General features: G+C 35.6%; 2 protein-coding genes across 4 annotated transcripts; one reads left to right on the top strand and one right to left on the bottom strand.

The window, feature by feature from the left end:
* The first annotated feature begins 6346 nt into the window (after window positions 1-6346).
* LOC113736256 (uncharacterized) lies at window positions 6347-7649 on the top strand. Its single transcript, XM_027263144.2, has 2 exons — window positions 6347-7124; window positions 7271-7649. Exons 1-2 carry the CDS (start codon window positions 6686-6688, stop codon window positions 7477-7479), a joined length of 648 nt encoding a protein of 215 aa, XP_027118945.2. The 5' UTR covers window positions 6347-6685; the 3' UTR covers window positions 7480-7649.
* A 210-nt stretch (window positions 7650-7859) lies between these two features.
* On the bottom strand, window positions 7860-18539 carry LOC113734388 (uncharacterized). Of its 3 annotated transcripts, XM_072082080.1 has the most exons (18): window positions 18021-18539; window positions 17454-17512; window positions 16734-16815; window positions 16523-16590; window positions 15880-15949; window positions 15431-15512; window positions 15037-15101; window positions 13129-14149; window positions 12947-13005; window positions 12818-12864; window positions 11676-11721; window positions 11517-11596; window positions 11108-11221; window positions 10195-10276; window positions 9574-9699; window positions 9064-9144; window positions 8284-8409; window positions 7860-8192 (listed from the first exon to the last, which is right to left on the bottom strand). In XM_072082080.1, the coding sequence occupies exons 1-18, from the start codon at window positions 18354-18356 to the stop codon at window positions 8121-8123; spliced, it is 2616 nt and encodes an 871-aa protein (XP_071938181.1). In that variant the 5' UTR covers window positions 18357-18539; the 3' UTR covers window positions 7860-8120. The 3 variants fall into 3 exon arrangements, with proteins under 3 accessions (XP_071938181.1, XP_071938182.1, XP_071938183.1); XM_072082081.1 differs by lacking the exon at window positions 9574-9699; XM_072082082.1 differs by lacking the exon at window positions 17454-17512 and having other exon boundaries at window positions 18021-18239.
* Window positions 18540-22850: the final 4311 nt, after the last annotated feature.

Genomic DNA, 22850 nt, shown 5'->3' with positions numbered 1-22850 from the left:
AGCCAGTTAATCCTATTAATTAACATGAAATTAATGGTAGCCCACTTGCATTTAGAGTCCATGGCAATGCTAAGCTGCACGTGGATTTGTTCAAATCTTTTCTTAAATGGAAAGCCTTCGAAAAGGTGGTGATGCCAAGAACATTGATCGATTATTTGTTGGTGAGTTTTGACTTGTCCCACATGATTAATTTGGCTTGACAATTAGGATCTAGCCAAAAATGGCAACATCCCAATAATGACATTCTTTGTTATGCTTCCATTTGTGCAAATATAGATCTTAAAGGATTGTTTTTAACTCATTTTCTTGTTTAAAATCACTACAAAGTCGGTAACTATTTGACATTAATTAGAATTTGTAACCCTTATTTCTCAAGTACATAAAACTCACCTTTTTGCCTTTACTTCTAGTGATGAGTTACATAAATCATTAAAAGTTTGGAATACATGAATCTTAAAAACTATTAAGATCAAGTATCATTAATGTGTGATTTCTTAACGAAAGCAACTCATAGGTGGACACTTAATTTCTTAAAGAAGAAACAACTATTAGAATTCGTTTTTCCTGAGATAATAGATCAACTCATGCTTTCAGATTATTTTGTAAATTAAGTTCCCACAACAAAAACTTTTTGTAATAATAGCATTTCTTTCAGAAATTTATTTAGGCCCAATGACCACTCACTATCTAAACGCATTAGTTATTAGTTTAATCTACTTTTTTCTCATTGGACATTAGAGAATTTATGGAAGAAGGATGGAAATATATATCGAGCAGTAGCAGTTAGTACTCAAAAGTATTGAGTCAAAACCTTGTGAAATTAAGCATGAAGGGTATAGTCGTTAATCCAATGCAAAGCCATGGATATTTTCGGAATCTCGTTCAAAGCCAACAAACTCCTTTAGCACCTTTCAACGATCACGAAACAAACTCTCGACCGTCGGAAAAATTTCTCCGGGTCTGACAAGGACTTGATCGGACGGTTAAAATTCGACCCCGTGATTCTAAACGGGGCCCACTAATCAAGTTATGTGAAAAGGCGCCGAGAGTTCCGGACATCATTTGTTTGTCGGAAATGCTTACGTCATGTCTCTCCCGCGCTTTTCATAAACTTTCGAGTTTCGTCTGGATACGACGTCGTGACGACGGATTTTGCTGAGATTAATTTACTAGTACTTAACTAATTAATTAGTGAAGGAATGAGCATCCACGGTTGAGAGATAATGTGCGAGATTCTAGGCTATTGTGGCCGCTGGATTGGAAGAAAAGGGAATTGATTATCTAAACAAAGATGGTTGACTCTAATTCTGCTGACGGAGCCAAGGAATGTTATGTCTGAGGTGTACTTTTGGCTTTGAGGTGTGGAACGTATCCATGCATGCATTGACCAATAACTTAAGATAGTGAAAAACAAGAAGAAAAATGGATGGTTCTTTTGATTTTTCATATATTGCCCCTAAATTACGTTGACATTATTATAATTTAGGTTTTTAAATTATTTTTTTGTGGTATTTGTATCTATGTGTTTCAGAAATGCACATGGATTAGAATTTAATGATGTTAGCTGAGGATAGATGGTTTTTGTGCCCAAATATAATCCAAAGTTAATATAAATTACATTATTGAAAGATATATGAAAGCAACAAAAATAAAGCATGATATAATAGCACATTAAAGGTTTTGTATTACTAATGGGAATGAAGAAAGTGAAAGACTTTGTCACAGTAAGTCATGCTAGATTGTTTTAGCTGTATTATCTTATCGTCTTTAATATAATAGGTCTATCTTTACGAGACATTTTGAAAATTAACACTGCAAAGAAGTGATTAATTTATTTAACTTAATAACATGCAGAGGATGGATAGGTTTGGTGGTACAAGTTTTAAATTCGAAACCTCTCATTTATACTTGAAAAAAAAAAAAAAAACTTAATGAGTTACATGCAATACGCCATGTAGATTTTAGGCTAATTGCCTTTTCATAGGGTGAATTCATTTAGTAAGCCCATAAGTCCACCAAGTTAAACATATGTAAAGGTTAGTCTTGCAGTGAATGTTTAGACCTTTAAAGTAAAGTTCTAGTTGCACGGCCAAGTTTTCTAGTAATGATTATTCTCACTTGCAAAAGGTGATATCAGACTTTCCTAAGCTATATGAGATGTTAATAAGTGAAATGCATATAATAGAGATTAAGTTTCCATAAACAACTAAGTCTATCTTTGAAAGTTTCTCCAATCTACTTCCACTTAAACCTTCTCTAATGATGACTAAAAGAATAAATTACTTTATGTTACCTAAAGTAGGTTCTCTCTCATATGTGACTTTTTTCTGTGGGATCGTTGAAATTAAACGTCGAGATTAGTGCATTTGGTCTTGCACAAGTAATTGGAGCATGAAAGATCAAGAACCAGTAAATGGAAAAGAGAGGGGAAAACATTCACAATTAGTAACCTTACTGGTTACTAGCATGATTCCATATCTACACCATCTATAGGAGTCATAGGCCAAAAAAAAAAGAGCTACATATGATATTGTTCATTGCCCTCTTTGGTCATTGTAATATATCTTGGCTTCCTTATTTTAAAGAGCTCTCTCAAATTCAACGTTCAAAACTCTACAATTACAGGCTTGTTTAGCAAACGAGTTATTTTGTCAAGTTTTTTCTTATAAAGTTTAACAACTTTAGTTACAATAATTTCAATAAACTTCTTAAATTTTGTAAAATACACACACCAAAATGTACAAAAAAATTTCCTTACTTCCTTTCTTCTTTCTACTCTTCTCACCTCAACCCACCATCACCTCCGTCATCAGCCAACGCCAACATCTTTTTTTTTTTTTTTCCTTTCTTTCCCTTTTCTCTCTCCTTCTCCTTCCACCTCCTCTCCTTCTCATCTCCCTCCCTCTCCTCTTCCCTTCCCCTCTTCCATGCCACCCTCTCCCTCTCCCCTGTCGCCATCTCCCTCTCTCCAGAGCAATTTGGTTATGTGACCAAATCGCACTGGGGAGAAGGGGAGACTGGCAAAAGAGGAGGGAGAAGAGGAAGGAAGGAGTTGATGAGGGATAGAGGATCTAATCGCGCGACCAAATCACATTGGGGAAAGTGAAAGGTGGTGGGAGAAGAGGAGGGGAAGGAGGTGGCAAGGGAGAGGGGATTTGGTCATGCGACCAAATCGCATTGGGTGGCGGGATGACGGACAAGGGGAAAGGAGGTGGTGGGAGAGAAGGGAGGAGAAGAGAGGAGAGAGAAGGAAGAAGGAGAGAGAGAGGGAGAAAAAAGCAAAAAGTTAAAAATAAAAAAGTAAAAGTGTTGTTGGTAGAGGTGCCAGTGAAGAGGGCGTAAGAAGGAAGATCAATGGGAGTTGAGGGTGAAGAAGAGGAAAGGAAAGAAAAAGAAAAAGAAAGAAAGAAAGAAAAAGAAAAAAAAGTTTTACACATTTTAAAAATTCTTTCTATAAATTCTACGATAAGATATAAGAAAATTTTAAATAAACATCTAAAAAAACTCATTTATCAAATAGGACATATCTTTTCTAACCTTTTAGACCTAGTACTAGAGGTATGATAGCTTCGAAAGACAAGGCATGTAAAAATCACACTCTTTCCATCCTCCCCCTCAAGGAAAAAAAAAACAAAAGAAAAAAACAACCCACCGAATGGTGCCAAACCATATTGATAATCAATAGCCAAAATTTCATAGGATGTATGTACAATTCTATCAACACATGGTGACTCCCCTCCCCTGTTTGGGGAAAAAAAAGAAAAGAATAAAACACACACACACACACCTAGTGACAACAAAATGCATTTCAGTTCGGTCTTGTGTCCAACGCGCATGAGTTTTAGTTAACTAACGCAGCAGTTGTTTGCCATTCAACCATTTCAACAAGAAGAATGGAGTAACCAATTAATTTGGTTGAACGCTAGTTACATCGTGGAGAGAAGTGTTCAATTTTCCATTGAACTTTCAACCGTTACTGCACTCACCTACCCAATTTGGTCTTACATCCTTTCGTTTTTTTTTTTAAAAATAAGAAAAAAAATTTATTATTAAGATTACTGGAAATCGCGCAACACCAAATAATTGACAAACAGTTGGGAGAAACTTCCAAAAAGATTCAACATAATCAGATGATTTGGCATAAAGAAACAATTCATGAGCTACTTAATTTGCATCTCTAGGAACTCAATTTACATGAATAGAGTTATGATGTAGTAAAGCTATTTAACTTGGCCTATTAGTTCAAGAGCATGGTATATTTCACTTCAACTACCGTTCGATCAGGTAGGTAATTAAGGTATTACATCACCATGTCATGTTTACACTTCACCAAATGTACTATAAAAGTACTTCATGGTTAAGAGGGTTTACAAGACTTCTAGATTGACAACAATTTACAAATTCCCAACTAAACATCATTCTCTTGATTAAATTGGGATCTTTGACATCATTATCTTAGTCGATCAAAGACCTCGTTATATTTTTTTTTTCGTTTGCACCTTTATATGTTAGTGGTCAATTTTGTAATTTAAAGAAATTTTGGGTACTTTCAAAATAACCAACCACTCTACATAGTGATGAGAGAACTTAGGGCAACATAATAATATCTTCAACTAGAAACTGAAGCTCATGAATTATAAAGTATCCCAAAATGATTTGTGAACTGCTATGGAGTCTCATAGGAAAAGAAAAAGTATTGTGCATGAAGTATTTGCTTAAGATCCATTTTTCCCCACACAAAAAAAAAAAAAGAAAAGAAAAGAAAAAGAGCTAGAGTTTAAAGCTTTTTATCTAGTAAAACCAGTCCCATCAGTTTCTGGGCCCATTGTGAAGCAGAACTAGTCCAGGCTGTTGGTCGACCATGGTAGGCCGAGCCCAAAGTTGGTTAGCTGCTTGTGCGAAAAATGAGAATGTAGGGACATCACATGATGGCATCCCCTCCCGTGCCCAATGCCATCATTTCCATTTGTCTTCTAAGAAATTTAGAACCCATTTGGAAGAGTTTTTTTATAGAAAAATATTCTCACTTTTTTAGATGTGCTCTATATGAGATAAAATATAAATAAAAAGATAATTAAAAATTATGTTAAAAAACATTCTTACGAAAACTAACAAAATTTTCTACTAAAAATTACAATCCAAATCTTACTTTGCGTCAATTACAACTGATTACAAATAATAAAAAAAAAGCCCCCGCTACAAGAGATGATTCAATGAGATGAAGAAAAAGAGAGAAATAGAAACAGCAAGGTGTACTTTTGCTCCCTCCGTCCTACTTTGATAATTTTGTTTTCCTTTTTCATCCGTTCCAAATTATGGTGCACCTTTCAATTAAAAAATATATTTATTTTTTAACTTCTCTAAAATACCCTTATTTAATATATTTCATTATCAGTAAATATAGTCTACTTTATTTAATACGGTCAACCTTTTCACCCAATAATTGCTTTGATATACGCGTTGAATGGTGCAATATACCATCATTATTATTGTTATAATTAATATAAAGGTATAGTGATAAGTGAAACTCTTAATATTAATATAAGGATATTTTAGAAAAACAATAGGTTAGATTTATTTTTTCAACAAAATTCACTAAATTTTTTTAAAACTGTGTGAGAAAAAAAAATCAATTCTATCAAAATGGGACGGACGGACCACTAAAATCTTTGAACAAATTACGAGACATAAGTAAATGATGTATGATTGGACCAAAAGGTGAGTTGCTATTAACTATTTTTGGGAGTCTACTTTTTGTTTTCATAGTGTCATTCATGCGTCCTTCTGTCAGCAATTTACTTGGATGCCGTGGGCTTAATGCTTTACTAATCTTTTGCACACACGCTAAATCATGTCTTATCACCTCCATGCTAGGCAACATTTTCACGTGTTAAGACATAAAAAGGATAAGGCACTTTCTCATACAAACCCTGACACCATAGGGCCAAAAAGAAAAAAAGGTATGATTGCTGCATTATTCGAATCATCCTTGGTAAATTCAGAAATCTGGTTGAACCAATTCCAAGGTATGGACTAAACTAGTACTATCAATTATTTCATCCAAAATGAGATAACATCCTAATTAAGGGCCAATCAAGAAAAATTCAGTGAGTTTTGTTGGAGCTTTAATTTGCCAACCTTTCATCATTGCCTAACATGGTCCAGTAATGTTGATTTTTGTTGTCAGTCTTGTATAATTTCCTCATCCACCTAACTAACTTGGACAAAAGCTCCTCATCACCAACCATATATCCATATATAAGTAAGCAGCCTCAGTGTTTGCTGCAGTCAACATTCCTTAACTCAGCAAACAATGTGGACCTATATAAGTTGGGCAGCATGTTGACAAGTGAATCCAAACCTGTACTGCTAAATGTCCAGGCTCCCTGTAATAATTTTACATGTGACTTACTTGAGCATGATATGAATATTTGCATGCACCAATTTCAACCTCATAAATACATCAGAGTTCAAAAAGCAGCCATCATCACGAGCATCTTCCACAGTCCCATAAATGATTGATTGATTTGATGATAAGGGAGCCTCCATTATTCTCATATATCCCAAGTGACACATATATCTGGCTGGAGGACTTGACATTCATGTAGGAGCCTCTCTTCTGATCAAATTCATCCCCAGAAGCTCCTTTGAGTGATCCCAGCAAGCACAGAAACCTGCAGCAGCTATGGGTGGTTACCAGACCAAGGATAGGACCATGCCTAGTCGCAAAGCTGTTGAAGGGCTTCAGTATAAGGTTAAGCTTCTCCAAGGGGAAGTTAGCGAGATAATCTGCTTGAGGGATGCTGAGATCGAAGCTTACGAACGAGAAATGATGGTTTTTGCGTTTAAAGAAGCTGAGTGGAAGAAAGAGAGGAAGAAGTTGAGAGAGGAGGTGAAGAAGTTGAGGAAGCAGCTAGAATGTAGAGAAGAGAGGTTTAAAGGGATGGAAAATGAGTTTGTGGTGGACAAGAGTGGTAACAAATGGCACTTTTTGGGGCCTAGCTTCTTGTTCGAGGAGATACGGGAGGAACAAGCAAGGCGAGACGATGCTGTAGAGAAGTGGAAGCAGCTTTACTTTGCCATCAAGGTCGAGCTTGATGATCTTATTCAGAGAACAAATCAAGGTACTGCTACTCTCAACCAATCCCTAATGTAAGACCTGATAATGGTATAACAAGTTGATATTACTGTTCAAGAATCATAGATCATACCCTGATTATTCTGGTTTGAACTACAATGCCATACTATAAGCTGCAACATGGTTTTCCAGGGGAAGGACTGTTTTGGAGAGCTGAGGCAGAAGACATGTTGGAGGAACTGCAAAGGGAACTGATGGCCAGAGAAAAAGCCATAGAGCTTCTGCAAGCACAATTAGCTACCATGAAGCAAGAAGAATCCAAATGGGAGAGAGAGGTGGACATACTGAGACAAAGTTTGAGAATTGTCTGCCACAATAAGAAAGGCAAGAAAGATAGGTAAAACACATTTTTAAAGAGCATAGAGTTGGATATATAAGCTCAGTCCAACATCAATGTTCTTCGAATAATATCATGTTTAAGTTCCCTGTGGCCTCTGTATTCCTCTATGTAAAACATTAAAATGGTTGATGTAAAAACTCTTTTTGCAATGATTTCTGCATTTTGTGGCTATGTCAAGCTGTCGCCAGCATAGGCGGAGTCAATCATTCTGTGATGACACCTAAAAGAGAAAAGGCTTCGTAGATGATGCTCCAGACCTCAAACATCGAGAAAACAAAAACCAAGCCATAGTAGAGCTTGAAAAGATTATAAAACTTGGCTTTAATCAAAATTTGCAGAAAGAAATTACAAGACACCATAAACAGGTTACGCCAAGACTCATTTTCTGTGCAAATGCTGAGAGATTCTTTAACCAAAAAAAATTTGATTTACATGTCGATGCCTGTCCTGATGTTTTTGCATGCTGGAGTATTATCTTGATAATAAATGAGCAAATACAAGAACTCCAAAGAGTGAAATTCTCTAGGAGCATTTGCTTCTTCTCATGTAGCGGTTGTACAAGACAACTTAACTTCCTCGGTCCCAGGGCTACTAGTGAGAGCAAGCATAACATATCTTCAGTAGCTACAATAATCTCAGATTTTAACTAATTGATACACTCTTCTCTTCATTAGATTGTGATGTTGCAACAGTTTGGTAGTTCGATTTGACATTCTGGAAAAATTAGAAGCAAAAGACCATGTAATTAGCCAAGAAAATAAGGAATATAAAAGGATGGTGTTGCGAATATGAAAAAGGATAATACCTCCAGCAAAGTAACGTAATAGAAATCCTCCATGTGCTGCATAAGAGCACTGCCATCTCTAATTGAGAGAAATATATTTATTTCTGTGTTCAGGATTTTCTCAATGAGCTCTCTTTCACCTTTCATCTGGACATATGATTGGCATCATAGAGAGCAACGAATCACAATCACATAATTGTGTCTGAGGCCAACAATTCAATTGTACAGTCTATAAAAATAATTAGCAGAGCATCTGCTTCAGCTTTGATAGGCATGGAAAAAGTGTTGTGGAAGATGTAAAATATAAAATCTCTACTCAAATAAATGTAGCCACACAAATCATGTGCAAGGCAGTAAAATCTTAACTAGTAAGCGTAATTTATGTCATATTCATGGGTTTGGTATGAAAGCACATTCATTACAATCATTTATAAAGATCCGATGATATTGAAATATCCTTTAAGGTTATGTGTCCAAAGTTCATTCCTAAAGCAGTTAAGCTAATACCGCTAATGTGATTTAAATAGAAAGTAGGAGGAGAAAAGACTGGAAAATCAACAAGCAGAAATCACATATAGCTATGTTGATATCTACAATTTTCTGGACTACATAAACTACAAGCATGGCACAAAGAGCCATAGTTCTGGTACACCAGCCAATTCGATGATTTAAAGGCAATGAAAGACATCCTGAACTTCTATAGTAGTTCAATCTTAAAAATTTAGTGGGAAATAATATATTAAGTGTGAAAAAAGACCATGCAATTATACACAAATTAAAAGAAGTTGAGAAGGATCATACAAATTCATTGACAATAACATCTGGTGTGGATTCTCCAAGCACATCACCCTGGTAACCATCTGCCATGAGACTCATATTCTCCTGAATATAGCATGTTATGAAGTTCATTAGAACAAGCTTTAGCAGGTCAGCTAATTTGTGGTGAAAAATATCCGCATAGTTACAATCTGCTTATTTCCTGAAGGAAAATTAAGAACAAAAACACAGGATATTGATTGGGAGGAAAATACTTTGAGAACAAATAAACGGGATCACTGAGAACATTGCAAGTAGGTTGATTCTTATGATCATGTTATTGGTGAAAAGACTTCATGGGTCAGTTAAAAACCGATAATGCATTCAAACTTTCACCAAGGCATTTATCCAAAAAACCAAAAAAAAAAACCAGTAAATATTTTATGTCCAACAAGGCTCGCTTATGGCTGAGTTAAACTTACTATTCTTTAAAGTAAGCAACATGTTCTCAACTTTTATTTTAAGTTTACAAATGAGCTTACAATAAGAACTTACTAATGCATTTTCTAAATCTCCAGCAGCCAAATAGACAGGTTGAGCCACGTGGCAGTAGCCCATCAAACGTGGAACTGTAGGAATTATATCCCTGTGATTTACTACTCTCCAGCTATCTTTGACTTTCTGTAATGCAGGAAGCAATGAGTGACTAATACTTCATTTGACTTCTCACGTAATGTCAATGCATAAGGACCACAAAGAGCATGGATTCACTGGTGTTAGCTACTTAAATCTTCTATAGGTTAAAAAAGAGCTAGTATCTTATTCCTGGACGTTTAGAACAATTAGATGAGTACTTCATAGTAGACACTGAAGGCATGATGCACGTCAGATCCCATTCAGGGTGGCAAAATTAAATCTGCTTCTTTAGGAGACAAGCTAACCATAGAACAAAATGGAACAAGAGTTGAAAGGTTGGGGAAGAGGAGCAGGTTAATTTGGAGAGTTTCATGTCACATTAGGCTAAAAAAGGAAGCTGTTTCTATATCAATAAGCTTTTTCTCATCATATAGAGTCCTCCAATGTCTAGTTGAAAGTGTGAGTAGCCAGAACTCAAAAATTTCAATCACGAGCATTATGAACTATAACCTGAAAAGAACAAAGGAAAACAAAAGGAACCTTGTTGTAAACTTCGGCAAATTTTTTGTTTCCAACTCTAGGAGATCCAAAATTGTACATTGTGACACAAATAGCACCATGCCTGCATCAAATGAATTAAGAAAATAATAACACAAGTTAGAACATAATTCCAAAATTGAAAACAAACTAAATGACCACATGCTACAGCAGAGATAATACGACCATTTTTCCATGGCAGTGTTTAGATTAAGTAGCCTTGCTTACGAAGTGATAGTTGTGGGAACTTTCTCGGATGTATCAAACATACTCAACCATCATGATTATCAGATTTACTCCATGCCATTCCTTTACTTTTCTGATTCATATTTGTACTTTTTTCACGGAGATAAGTATAGACATAGAGACCAAAAAAAAAAAAAATCATTCTCACCACTATGGTTTACATGACCTACTCCTTGGTAATAAAATTTCAAATCGATATTGCTGGGAACACTATCTCCCTATCATGCCACTCTGAAATTATAAACTGTCGTACTGATAATTGATGTTGGCAGCAAATGTGTGGCAACCAGCTCTATCCTCTCTTTTTCTTTCTTTTCCCAAATTTGCCCATGGAATATGGAATTATGCATTGATCCACCAGTTCACCAAAATGAAAAACCACTGCCTTGTAATTGAAAAGATAATGACTCCATTGTTATTGAATGACACCTTATTACATCAACCACCTGTACCTGTCTGACAGCAGAAGTGCCTCTGCTTTACCCCTTCAATTTCCCACATGAACTTAAATAGTCATTCCCAACTTTTGGAAGTAATCCAATTAGAGACCAACTACTGAGTATCAGCAGTATTAAATTGAGCTTGTCATGTACTTCTGTGCACATAAATTAACCATTGAGCAACAATGATGTGAGGGAAAGAGAAGGATAGTGTGCAAGAAAGAACTTACTTTGCTAGTTGACTAGATGACAGTTCCAGAGCTAGTAGGGTAGCTAGTGCACCACCCAAACTATGACCAGTCACATAGACATGCCATTTGGATAGTGGCTGAAAATCATCATCACTGCAATAAACACATCCAGCCTTTAGAGAGAATTTTTTAGTACATAAGATACAAATGCCATAGATGCTTTGGGAATATATGAAACTGAAATTATCTACTGCCAAAATTTAGAAAGTGCAGCCATCAAAGAAGTTAAACAAAAAAGAAAAAGATTACATTTCATAGCGAAAATAAAAGCTATGATATATTGATAACCCTGCTAGTGGTGTCATACATAAAATCTTAGTCCCAAAGCCATCCTTTCACATATAAAGGAAATATGCTATATAGTTAACAATAAAAACTGACAACTTACTTATAACCAACCACCTGTTTGATGAGTCTAAGGATCCTTGTCCGAACTGAATCATATGCACTCAAGAAGCCACTGTGAACCTGCATAATGTGCAACACTAATTTCAAATCCAAAGATGTAAACACATGCACTTGAAAAAGTCCACAAAAAGTTTCATACTTGTAGTTCTTGCCGGGAATCACCACCAATCCTTTCAGGATTTAACCTAAATAACATGATATGTCAGCAAAACACCAAACAGAATCAACAATTATTTCACCTAATACTCAGAAACATCATTAAGGGTTGGAAAAACAGTTTGAATATGCAAGGTTATCATGCAAAAATCCAATATTGCTTGTGTTTCAGCCATTAACCTGGATTTGATTCATCCGGGCCCAGAATACATTTCCAAAAGGATATGTATATGCAAGGACAACAAACTCATAAAAATCCCATTTCATTATGTACAAGGATGATGAACATGTCAAGAATAACAATCAGAACTATATGGCCTGCATATTCTGACAGCAATACTGTGAAACCAACTTTTAATACATGCTCTTATATTTAATCTAGAGGCATGTCAAAAGAGAAGATGAGAGTAGTTACATTCACCAATATTGGATGGTTACAATTACCAATACTAGCTTGCAGGTTGATGAGTCACAAAACAAATTCTACGCATATCCTACATTGACAAAGGTAATATCAACCACCTTTGAGCTTGAAAATTTAGAGCTGAAACTTTAAAGTCATAAGCTATATGCTGATCACTGTTTTGAATCAATTGTACTCTGTAATTTGTGGGGATGGAAAGGAGGAGGAGATGTGAAGCACACATTATGTTTAGCTCATTTTCCTCATTACCAAGAAAACATGAAGAAAGTAACGAAAGGAAGAGGCTTATGAATCCTCCAAGCCCAAAATATAGAACTTGAACCCAACAGTCAGGTAAGTCAAACAATGTATGAATAAGTGCAACAAGATTTAACTGGTCTAATGTCTTGATATTTCTCTCTCATCCTTCTTCCTCTTCCTTTCCTTTTCCTGTGCATGAACAAAACAATGGTACCAGAATACACTACATTAAAATGAATACTTTTATTGCTTCTCCTTCTCTGATCGTTCAATATGCCATATGTTAACATTTGGACTTAAAATATCAATTTTCTCTCTAAATCAAAGAATTATATATTGATTGGCATTACGACTATACAAAGTACAAGCAGTAATCTTCCTTTCAAGTTCAGTTATCGAAGTTTTATCTGGTTAGAAGTTCAATGAGGATGAAGAGAAGATATGTAGAACGAAGACATTACCCTGCAGGAACAAGCATTAAATCTGTCCGGAGGTCCTTCCATCTAGCCTAGACAATTAAACAAGTCAGATAATGAACTGCAAAGCCATGCATAACTAACTAAATCGATTTGCATAACCAAATTACTAACTTGTTCTGTTCCCCTGAAGGCAACAACTAATCTTTTCCTAGCTGAATCACGCCAAAGTGCTACCTGCATGGGAACATAACTATCAGTTTGACTTCAGTAGGTTTGACTATATTGGTTTATAAGTGCACGCATTTATCTATGTGTCTAGACTACTAAACAATATCCTACACTGGAATATTGACTTGCCTGTGTGTCTGTTGATGGGTTATCCAAGAAACATATTTTTTCAAATTCAGACTTGATAAAGCTTGGGTGACCCAACGAAGTGGCCAGCATTGCCCAAGCCTCCATTGCACTCTCTGCTGTTGAAAAAAGTGCCCTCATCTCCTCAGCTTTCTCCTCATCCAACACTAATCCATCTGGTGGACTTGCAGATGGTTCACTAGATTCTGTTGAAGCATCTGTTTTGTCATCTTGTTTTCCTAGCAAGCCTGACCTTTTACTTATTTCAGAAACTGTGGCATTAAGAACCATTAATGCTCCCAATACAGCATCAGTTTGTTGTAACAAATCTTGAGTCACCCTCTTCATATTTGAAAAAGATGACTGATCGGTGTCTGGAGAAATTGGTCCAGTGTTTGCATCACCATTACCACTTTCCAGATTTTCAGGAGTGGCAAGTCCAGATTCAATATAACCTGCCTCTGCAATTTTTCGTGATTGTAAACCAATTTTGTTTAATAAATCAAATGTATCCCATCTTATTATGTTGGGAGCAGGGAGACCAAGTTTCTGAACAACATTCTGATTGACTGTTTCAGTAAGTTTGTGCCAGAATTGTTTATCTGATTCTAAGGTCTCGCCAACTTGATCGATGGTTAAAGAGTTCTTGCCATCATCCACACCACTATTTTCTGTATTATTTCCTGTTTCATTTTCAACTACCTCGTCAATTCTATCATTTGAAGAAAACTCTGAACGGCTCTCCAGTTGAGGAGTCATGTCTGACTCTGCAGAAGGATCACTAATATATCTGTTGCCAACTCTGCTGTTTGAAAACCAATTATTAGGAAGGTACTCATTGTTCAGTGACTTTATCTGACCAAAAGCAAATTCCACAAACTGGCGGGCTTGCACAGTCTCAGAGCCAAAAACTTTTTTCACAGCATTTTCAATTCCATATTTCTCAAGAAACTCAGTGACAAGGGGGATCCTCCACCATTGCTTTTCCTCATCAATTTTCTCAAAACTTTTGTACCTAATCTGAGCACAGAAAAGCAAGATCACATGTTTTACGGGAGGCTTTTTATAGATTTACAAAAAAATAAATTAAAAAAAACACACACACAAATCAATCCGTGCATCAATTCTAGAGTAACAAATAGAATGTAAATTATTGCCAAACCTGATAAATGTATAACTAACTAATAAAACCATTAGATGTAGTTTCAGGAAATTAATTTCCAGAAAATCTGAGAATGTTTTTCTCAATCTCAAAGTATGTACATCTCCTAAACGTTCTTGTCAGTGCCTAGCTTGTACTATGATTCTCCTACACTAAATGAGAAGTGCCTCCCAAGGTACTTAAGATTTTTTTAACACCTCTCTGTTTCTCTATCCCCTCCCCCCCCCCCCCCCTTCACATCATCATCTTCCTTTCCTTCTTTTTCTTCCTCTTCTGGCAATGGACCAGGGTAGAGACATCAAAGAACATATAAGAATAAAAATTTGTAGCTGAAAATTTTAGTAATCTCAATGAATCAGTCCAACTTAGGATTTCGAAGCCGAAATCACAATGGCCTATTCAAGAAAAAATTATCTTACTTTCACCCAGTAAGGTTGTTCCGTGTCTGTTAGTGCAGATAGAGCAATATTCCTAGTCCTTCTATTAGTGGATCAAACAGTGCCATGAAATGATTGTAGAGTCTACATGTAATTGGTTGTTATCAGGAAGAGGTATTTAAGATACATTGAGTGTGTGGTTTGGACGAGAAAAAAGACAAAGAAATCCCAAAGACAGAGAGGGAGATGAAGAGCCATCAGCCATTGTCTTCTTGCACACAGAAGATTGAGGCTCATTATGCAATATTTTTGTATCCAGTACCTCAAAAGATATAAAATAAAATTAAATCCTCCACCAAGAAACAAACCTCAAGTTCTATCTGTCCACCACCTCCCATTCCTTCCAAATCAATCAGCACCTCATGCAGATCTCCTACAAAGAGATATGCTTGTTATTTTGCTACTCTGGTTTAAATTTTAGCCCCTGAATCTAAGATGTGTAATGTTTAAAATCACATAGGCATCAATAACCATTAATAATTAAACTTAAAATGATATGGATAATGGGTTGTTCATGTGGATGGAATATAGATAGGCGTGACTGAATTTTTGTATAGCTTCCCTCAGCAACAGGAATAAACTGATGTGCTGGCTGAAGGAAAGCTGATCAATGCTAGACAACTGACCAACATTGATGTGTTATCACATGGGTTTTGACAATCGTTAGATGCTGATCAAGCATGACTTGCATTGAAATCTTACCATCAAAGAGCGAGTCCAAATTAATGCCAGAATTTCCCATGCGCTTGTGAGGAGTCACAATATTTGCATCCCAAGCTGCGATCTGAACTTTAAATGAACATATCAGCGAGTAAGAGACAAAGTTCAGAACAAATATGCTCATCCCTCTGAATTTGAGTGATCATATCAACTGAATGAAAGCACAAATAGGATGCATACATAAATCATGAGATTTGTTCTATAGATTGTCTCAATTTTTCTATTCAACACTTTGGCAGCTGCCTGTACTGCACATCATGATATCTGCATTAACATTTCTATATAACTTTTACTGTATTTGTTAATTTAGTTTTTTCTGTCAACATCTCAAACCAATCCTAAAAAGAAAATTAAATGGATTGTGAAATTTAGGATCTCAAGGAACTGCATGGGACAATGAAACGAAGATTCCCAAAGATTATATTACAAACCTGAAGTATCTGGTTTGGCAACTGCTTGATATTTAGAGCAAATTCCTCATTCCAGGTTGGTTCTTTAGTCCTGCCAATATTCATAACTGAACTCTGCAGTTCTGAGAATAATTGACAACAGAAGAAATTCCAACATGTGGAGAGATAACCTAAAAGTAGATAAAGAACTAAACATACATAATAAAAAAGATTTAACTATGTTCGAACCAAGTGAAGCCAAATCATACAATCTCCATTGAGGTTTCGTTGTCTCTGTTGAGACACTTACAAGGATTAATAGGTGAATGAATCTTGAATGCAGTATCTTCAACAGCAGATAGCAGAAACAAAATCTGATGTTAATAAAATAACAGCGAAGAATCAAAGAAGGATATAATTGCATTACTGTTACTTCAGTCTATGTTGTCCCAGCTATGATTATTCACAAGAAATGCATTAAAACACAAAAACTATAAGCTCCAGAACGGCTTATATTCATGTTATGTTCTTTTTTCTGTCAATCAGCGCTCTATCACTTCACATAAACCAAAAGTTAATTAACTGAGATATAACCTCAGAAGCATGCCTCAAGTTGGAAAAAAACAAACGGTCATTTTTACATGGACAGTTTCTTAAGAATCTGTAACAGAACTTCGAAGCTTACCCCCATTTTGTCTTACTTTTTACAACCTGACTATCCAGTTGAATGACCACATATGGATCACTTGTTCCCTGACAGGAAATGTAGGTAATATATCACTGAAAGAAGAAAGTCTTATGGGTGATAACTGTTTTTCATTTGGCAAGAGATTGCCAAAAGAGATAGAGAAGTTCAACCACAGCTAGAAAAGGAGTTCTGAGGGCAAGCAACCTACCCATGGATCCATAGCAGGAAGGTTGATCCCCTTCTTTAGCTTTATGAACAACTGACCATCATAAATCTCTCGCATAAAAGACCTGAAAATGTTCATCAGTCCTTACATATCGATAAAGAAACTTATAACATTGACTTAAAAAGCTTTTTGCCTAAAGAGGGAAACTAGTAAGCTATCTTGATCAAGTATATTAAAGGAGTATAATTACAGAAACCCTTTCTATTGAAGTAATAGGAACTGTCAAAATGCTCCCAACAACTTGAAGGAACATCGGCAGAGCCGAGCATAGCTTCTCTGCTTTGTTAGTGCTCTTTTCTAAATGCACCCTTAGGCTTTACTAACAATGGTGGAAGAGGCATTTTCAGCCTACTACAGAACCAAATGGTCAGCATTGCCATGGTTCCTGGGATTAAAAGAATATGTTCCAGAGCAATGGAACTACAGCCCAATAATGGGTGCCAAGCATTGCTACAGGGAAGATACATGGGCAAAGCCAAAGTAGGGGACTTAAATCTAAGTCAACAATGTTAAGTGTAAAGTGCAAAGACATGGCCAAGCAATTAACAAGAGAACAAAAGAGAAATCAATAGTTAAGAATATCCAGAACTCAAAGAACTATTTCTTCACCCCATCCAAAGTGATCTTTCTTAGTTGATTGTAATATTAATGACTCATGACTAGTCGTAGGGTAAGTTTTAACTGAATGAGATGACTACATACTTTGAAAGAAAAACTGTCTGACAATTTGCTCCGTCCACCTCACGCTTTCCAATATTTTCCTGATTTGAAAGGAATCGCATAACAGTTAAAATCAAATCATACACATCAAACAGAAACTTGAAATTTCAAAGATTATCTTTTTTCTTGGTTAAATCCTTTCTGCAAATTTGGTCTTTGCTACTTACAACACAGAGACAATTGTGCAACTACATTTGTACACAATTCACCTTCATTAGTTCAGGGGAGCATCTTAATTGTATTAGTAGAATTGGTTTCTCCTTTATATCTTCTCTTGCCCCTCTCATCAGCCACATTAATTTAAACATCAAATTCATAGTTGTGCCATCAGACATATATCTACTTAAAAGTAGAAATTAACTGCCTTGTTTTCGTTGCAATGGTATAAGATAAATTGATTCTTAGTTAAAAAGACAGATTTTTTCTAACAACATTGGAATTTGAAGCACGAACAACATTAACTGATCCCATTTGGTTCATTCTAACAACAATCAAAGGAACAATAACCACTAAACACATGAATAAAATAGATAAAGCTGAGAACTTTACAGGTGGAGTATAATAAGCTTCAAAAGCAAAGCCAGCAAGAATAACAGCCAAGTTGATATCAAAAGGAGGCCTTTCATTTTCACTTTCAGACTCCTGCTCTTTAGCTAAAACGGTCTCATTTTCTGCATTTCCCTTGCTAAAGCAACACAACAAGTGGGGCCCGTTAACGGATTTCGCTCTAAAATAGCTTGAATCCAAGAACCCAGATATTCTCTTGTGAAATAAAAGCTTTCTTGCATACGAAAGTGAAACGGGATTCTTGAAATGGAGCAGTTTTGGCCCTTTTGGGGTGTGAGCAGAGTGAAGAAAGTAAAGGTGCAGTTGAAGACCTGCCATTGAAGATTGGGTGAGGGTTCAAGAATTTTCTTTCTCCGCCTTCTTGTTTCCTCAATAAAGGGGCTTTCACTTTTCAAGAATTTTGCCTTTAGAAGGCAATAGAATTTAGCTTGAGATTTGGTAGTAAGAAGGTGGAGTATAGTGGCGTATTATTGGATGGTGGCAGGGAAGCTGGGAGAAGCCGCGGGAGACAGTTGGTTAACGGTCATTCTAGATTCCTGATTTGGTTTTCTATTTTTTTTTTATTTTTTATTTTTGGACTTGAGAATTTAACATTTCATAAGAGGAAAATTAAGATTTTTTTTTTGTGGTGTATAAATACAACTAAAGAAACATCACTATAGGTGTGTTTTTTGATGGAAAACTTGAAAGTGACAATTATTGGATCGGAGATGAATTATGATATCAAGAATGTGTTAGTCTAGTGGTTAAAATTGAAATTTCATTAATCAAAAGTATTTGTTAAATTTCACCTCTCCTCAGTTGAAAGATTTTAAAAACAAAAGAGATGAATTATGAAATTTTCTATTGAGAGTTATTTTTAGAATATTGGCATAAGATTATGAAGATTAGCAATGGGCAGGATCCTAGCACGAATTCCAGGAGATTTTTGTGAAACAGTATTTAATTTTAATCCAGTTTTTTTTTTGTAATAAAGTATTTAATCTATCTTCTTTTTTTCCGGCTACTGTTTATATAACATAATCTATCCTACACTAGGGGGAGGGGCAGACCTAAAGAGACCTAGGGATAAATCGGAGGGGACTGAACCACCATCGGACCAGACGGATGCACTACATACCCGTTTGGATTTTTCAAGCAAAGCCACTTTGTTTTAATGTGGCAAATTGGTGGGCCCCATCAAGCTTTTTAAAGCTTTGGTGGTGGCCACCTGCCGGTATAATCTAGCTAGGATTCTATAAATGTTGAGTATCTGTAATGAAAAGAGATATATGGGACCTTACGGAGTCATGGTAGGGGCTGACATGGTTCGGATACCTATTCTGTGCACCATTCGACTTACTCACTTCGCATTTTACGAGTCAGCTATTTTTTTATCCTTATCCGCCCCACATATCAGCGAGTACCTAATTAGATAGGATCGAGTCAATAGATACTCATTCTATCCGACTTATCATTTAATTTTTCATAAAAAATGATCTATACTAATTTAATTTTATATTTTACATATTCATATAAAATTTAATAAAGATTTTTTCTCAAAAAAATTATCCCACCAAGAAACAAACATGCGAAGAGAATACAAGAAAAAAGAAAAAAATTAAAAGAATTCAAAATCAATAAAAATTGAAAATAAGTAGTATCTTTTTTTTAGATATATATTCCACATTAACTAAACTCTTTTCTAAAAAACATATAATCATGACCTCTATAAATGAAACTTGTAAACAAACTATAATCTCCTATATTTGTAATACTATTTGCTCAATGAAATTGCTTATTTAACTCTAGAAACATTATTTTATAGTACGTGAATAAAAATTAAAAATAATATATATGTGTGTGCGCGCTAGACAAGTCAAGTATTCGCGAATTTTCAATTATATGACCCTAACCCGCCTAGAATCTAATTGGGTACTCGACCCTCTTTTGAAACCATCAAATAATACAGATCGGATATTCTAATTTTCGGATTGAATTGGATCGAATATAGTTGGTTTTTGAGTCAACAAGCATTTTTGTTCACCCCCTATCTTGTGGCCCATAGGTACAATATTTCTTAAGCATTTTTTTAATGCAATATTTGTTATATTTAGTTTGCAAATAAGCTCAATGGAAAAAATTGAGCCAAAAGTCGCAGTGCCCCTCCTTGGGTATAGGTATGAGATTCAAAATCCCTTGCTTATATTTTTCGTTTAGGACTTCTAAAACATTTTTGGAGATAGTTTAGTTCTTTTTGAATTTTCAATAATTTAGTTACGTCCATTCCCATTCTCCAATATATACACAGGACCAGTTATAAAATGTTGCATTTAAAAAAAAAATTGTCCAAACCAAACACATGATCAAGGTAGTTTCGAATTTTTGTCCTAGCAAGTACATCGAGTAGTTCAACGAGAATGGATTTGGAAATTATTTCCTGAAATCTTCAGTCCCGAGTAGGCCTATCAACGAGTTGGGTTCGGATCGAAATTGAAAATTTCGGATCCAGACCCATTTTAATGTACTAGCCTCGGACCCAACTCGTATACCAGATGGGTCTTGTGCTTAAGATTCCAGAACCAGATTCGACGGGTCATAGGTCGGGTCCAGATCTATCTAGAAAGAAAATGTCCAACATGTATCATTCATTTTCTTTTGTCCATGTTAGCAAAAAGGCCTAACATGATCTCAAAATATTTAGTAAAAAGTACTTATATGCAACTTGTGATAAACACATTTCTGGTCAAACAAGTTTGCCTCTACCAAATCCTAATTTCTTAGATGTTTCATCAAGGATACGGGTAATTTGGTAAAAGAATACTTTTCTTAATTTAGTAAAAGAATATATTTAGAAATATTTATATTTTATAATTATTAATGTATTGTTTGTGTCCGAGTCTGATAAGGGTCGGAATCCTAGATTTCGCATTCGATCCGCTTTTTTTTAGAGTAAATGGGTACTGGTTCAGATCCGAGTACCGGAATTATTTCTCAACCCATACTCAGAAAAATTTACCAGAACTGGGCCAAATTCGGTTTTGACAGCCCTAGTCCGGAGTCCTTGACACAAATTCTGTGAATCAAAAAGGTGAATTAATCTAAGATGCGTGCAAGTTAGATAGAAAGCTTATTATATAGCAATGACAATGAAAGGGTAAATAGATAATATTAGTAGTCAATATTAACTACTACAAATCTCCATTTTGCAAACCTAGCTGTAATTTCAAAACGTTGGACTTCGGTTCTGTAACTAGTCTTCTTGTGGAAAACCTGTTTTGGAATCTTAACAAGAAGTCAGAAAAAAGACCAAATTGTCTCATTTTCTTCATGAATTCAATATATCTTTTATTATGGTCAATACTACCTTGTTACACTTGAAAAAGAGTTCTATGTGTCAAGAGACTCTTCAGATCAATGGAAAATTAACATGCTTCCAACTCTAAATAAGCTAGAAACTGAAGCAAATCCTAAGCTAACCTAAAAATCATCAAAATGGTATAAACTCCACACTAGCAACAAATTGCAAAAAGCTCTTATTACATCATCTGAGAAATCCCTAAAAAGAAACCCCTACTTATGATTTCCTTATACCATTAGAGTATAGGAAACTCCTAATTATTGGAAATGACCAACAAATAAATCAACCAAGTCATGATTCTCACGAATGACGTGTTTCTTTCACTTCTTAGTGTTGTTGTCACCAACTCCAAGTGTGTTCTTCACACCATCAACAGCTCCCTGAGCCATGCTCTTCACTTGCTCGCCAGTCTGAAATAAAAAACAAGCAACAATAATGAGAAGAAGATGACAAATAATTGAGTGTCAAGAAAAAGAATTTTAACCCCGAATTCTTCTTGGACAAAAACTGTAAAAGTTGAAAACCTGCTGAAGGAATCCGGCACTCTGATTTGCAGCCTGGGCAGATCGGTCACGGGCCGCATTTGTTGCATCCTTGCATGAATCAACCCACTGCTCTGTCTTGGCCTGCGTATAAAAACTTGTTAGTAATAATCTTGGGATGGAGAGTCCTACTAACGAGTCTTCAAGAATTCGTCCCAAATCAAGAATTCTCGTTTTCTTATACTTGATGATTGATAAGATATCTCGAAAATAGAAACATATATCAGCTGTATATGATGATCTTAAATTAATGCAATAGCCGTCTTATACATGTAATTGAGAGGATAGAAAACTCATCTAGCATCTTATATATCATCAGCAAGACAAATTCTTTTTCCAACAGAGGAAGAATAGTACAGCAGTTTTATGCCATGAACAAAAAGTAGAATAATACTACAATGTCTATGGATAGCCAATCATTACAAACAGGACAGGGCCATGAAATTTGCTGCAACAACGAGAAAAGAATGATAATTGCTAACACTTAAATGGAAGAGGTTCAATCACCTGAGTTCTGCCATGGGTTTCGCCTGCATTAAACTGTGTGCTCGACATTTTTCTTAAAGATGAAATGAAGTGACTAAATCGTTTGATATCTTTGTAAATAAAACCGAAAGTCTGCATTTTTGCTTGAATTAAGCTCTTGAATTTATAGTAGAACATGATTGCCTTTTGAGGTATGAGGTAATGGCTCGTAGGAATAGCAGGTTGTTAGGTGTTGCATATTATGCTGCATTTGACCTGGACAATAGGCTTGTTTCATGTGGCTGTGGAACTTGAAGAATTTTCTTTTTTCGCCTTCCTTTTTTATCAATGAAGGGGTTTTCACTTTTCAAGAATTTTGCTGTTAGAAGGCAATAGAATTTAGCTTGAGATTTGGTAGCAAGAAGGTGGAGTTTAGTGGCATATTATCGGATGGTGGCGGGTATA

This window comes from Coffea arabica, chromosome 3c (genome assembly GCF_036785885.1).
Source record: "Coffea arabica cultivar ET-39 chromosome 3c, Coffea Arabica ET-39 HiFi, whole genome shotgun sequence".
In the NCBI taxonomy this organism is placed as follows: domain Eukaryota; kingdom Viridiplantae; phylum Streptophyta; class Magnoliopsida; order Gentianales; family Rubiaceae; genus Coffea; species Coffea arabica.
This window is presented reverse-complemented; position numbering and strand designations above follow the sequence as displayed.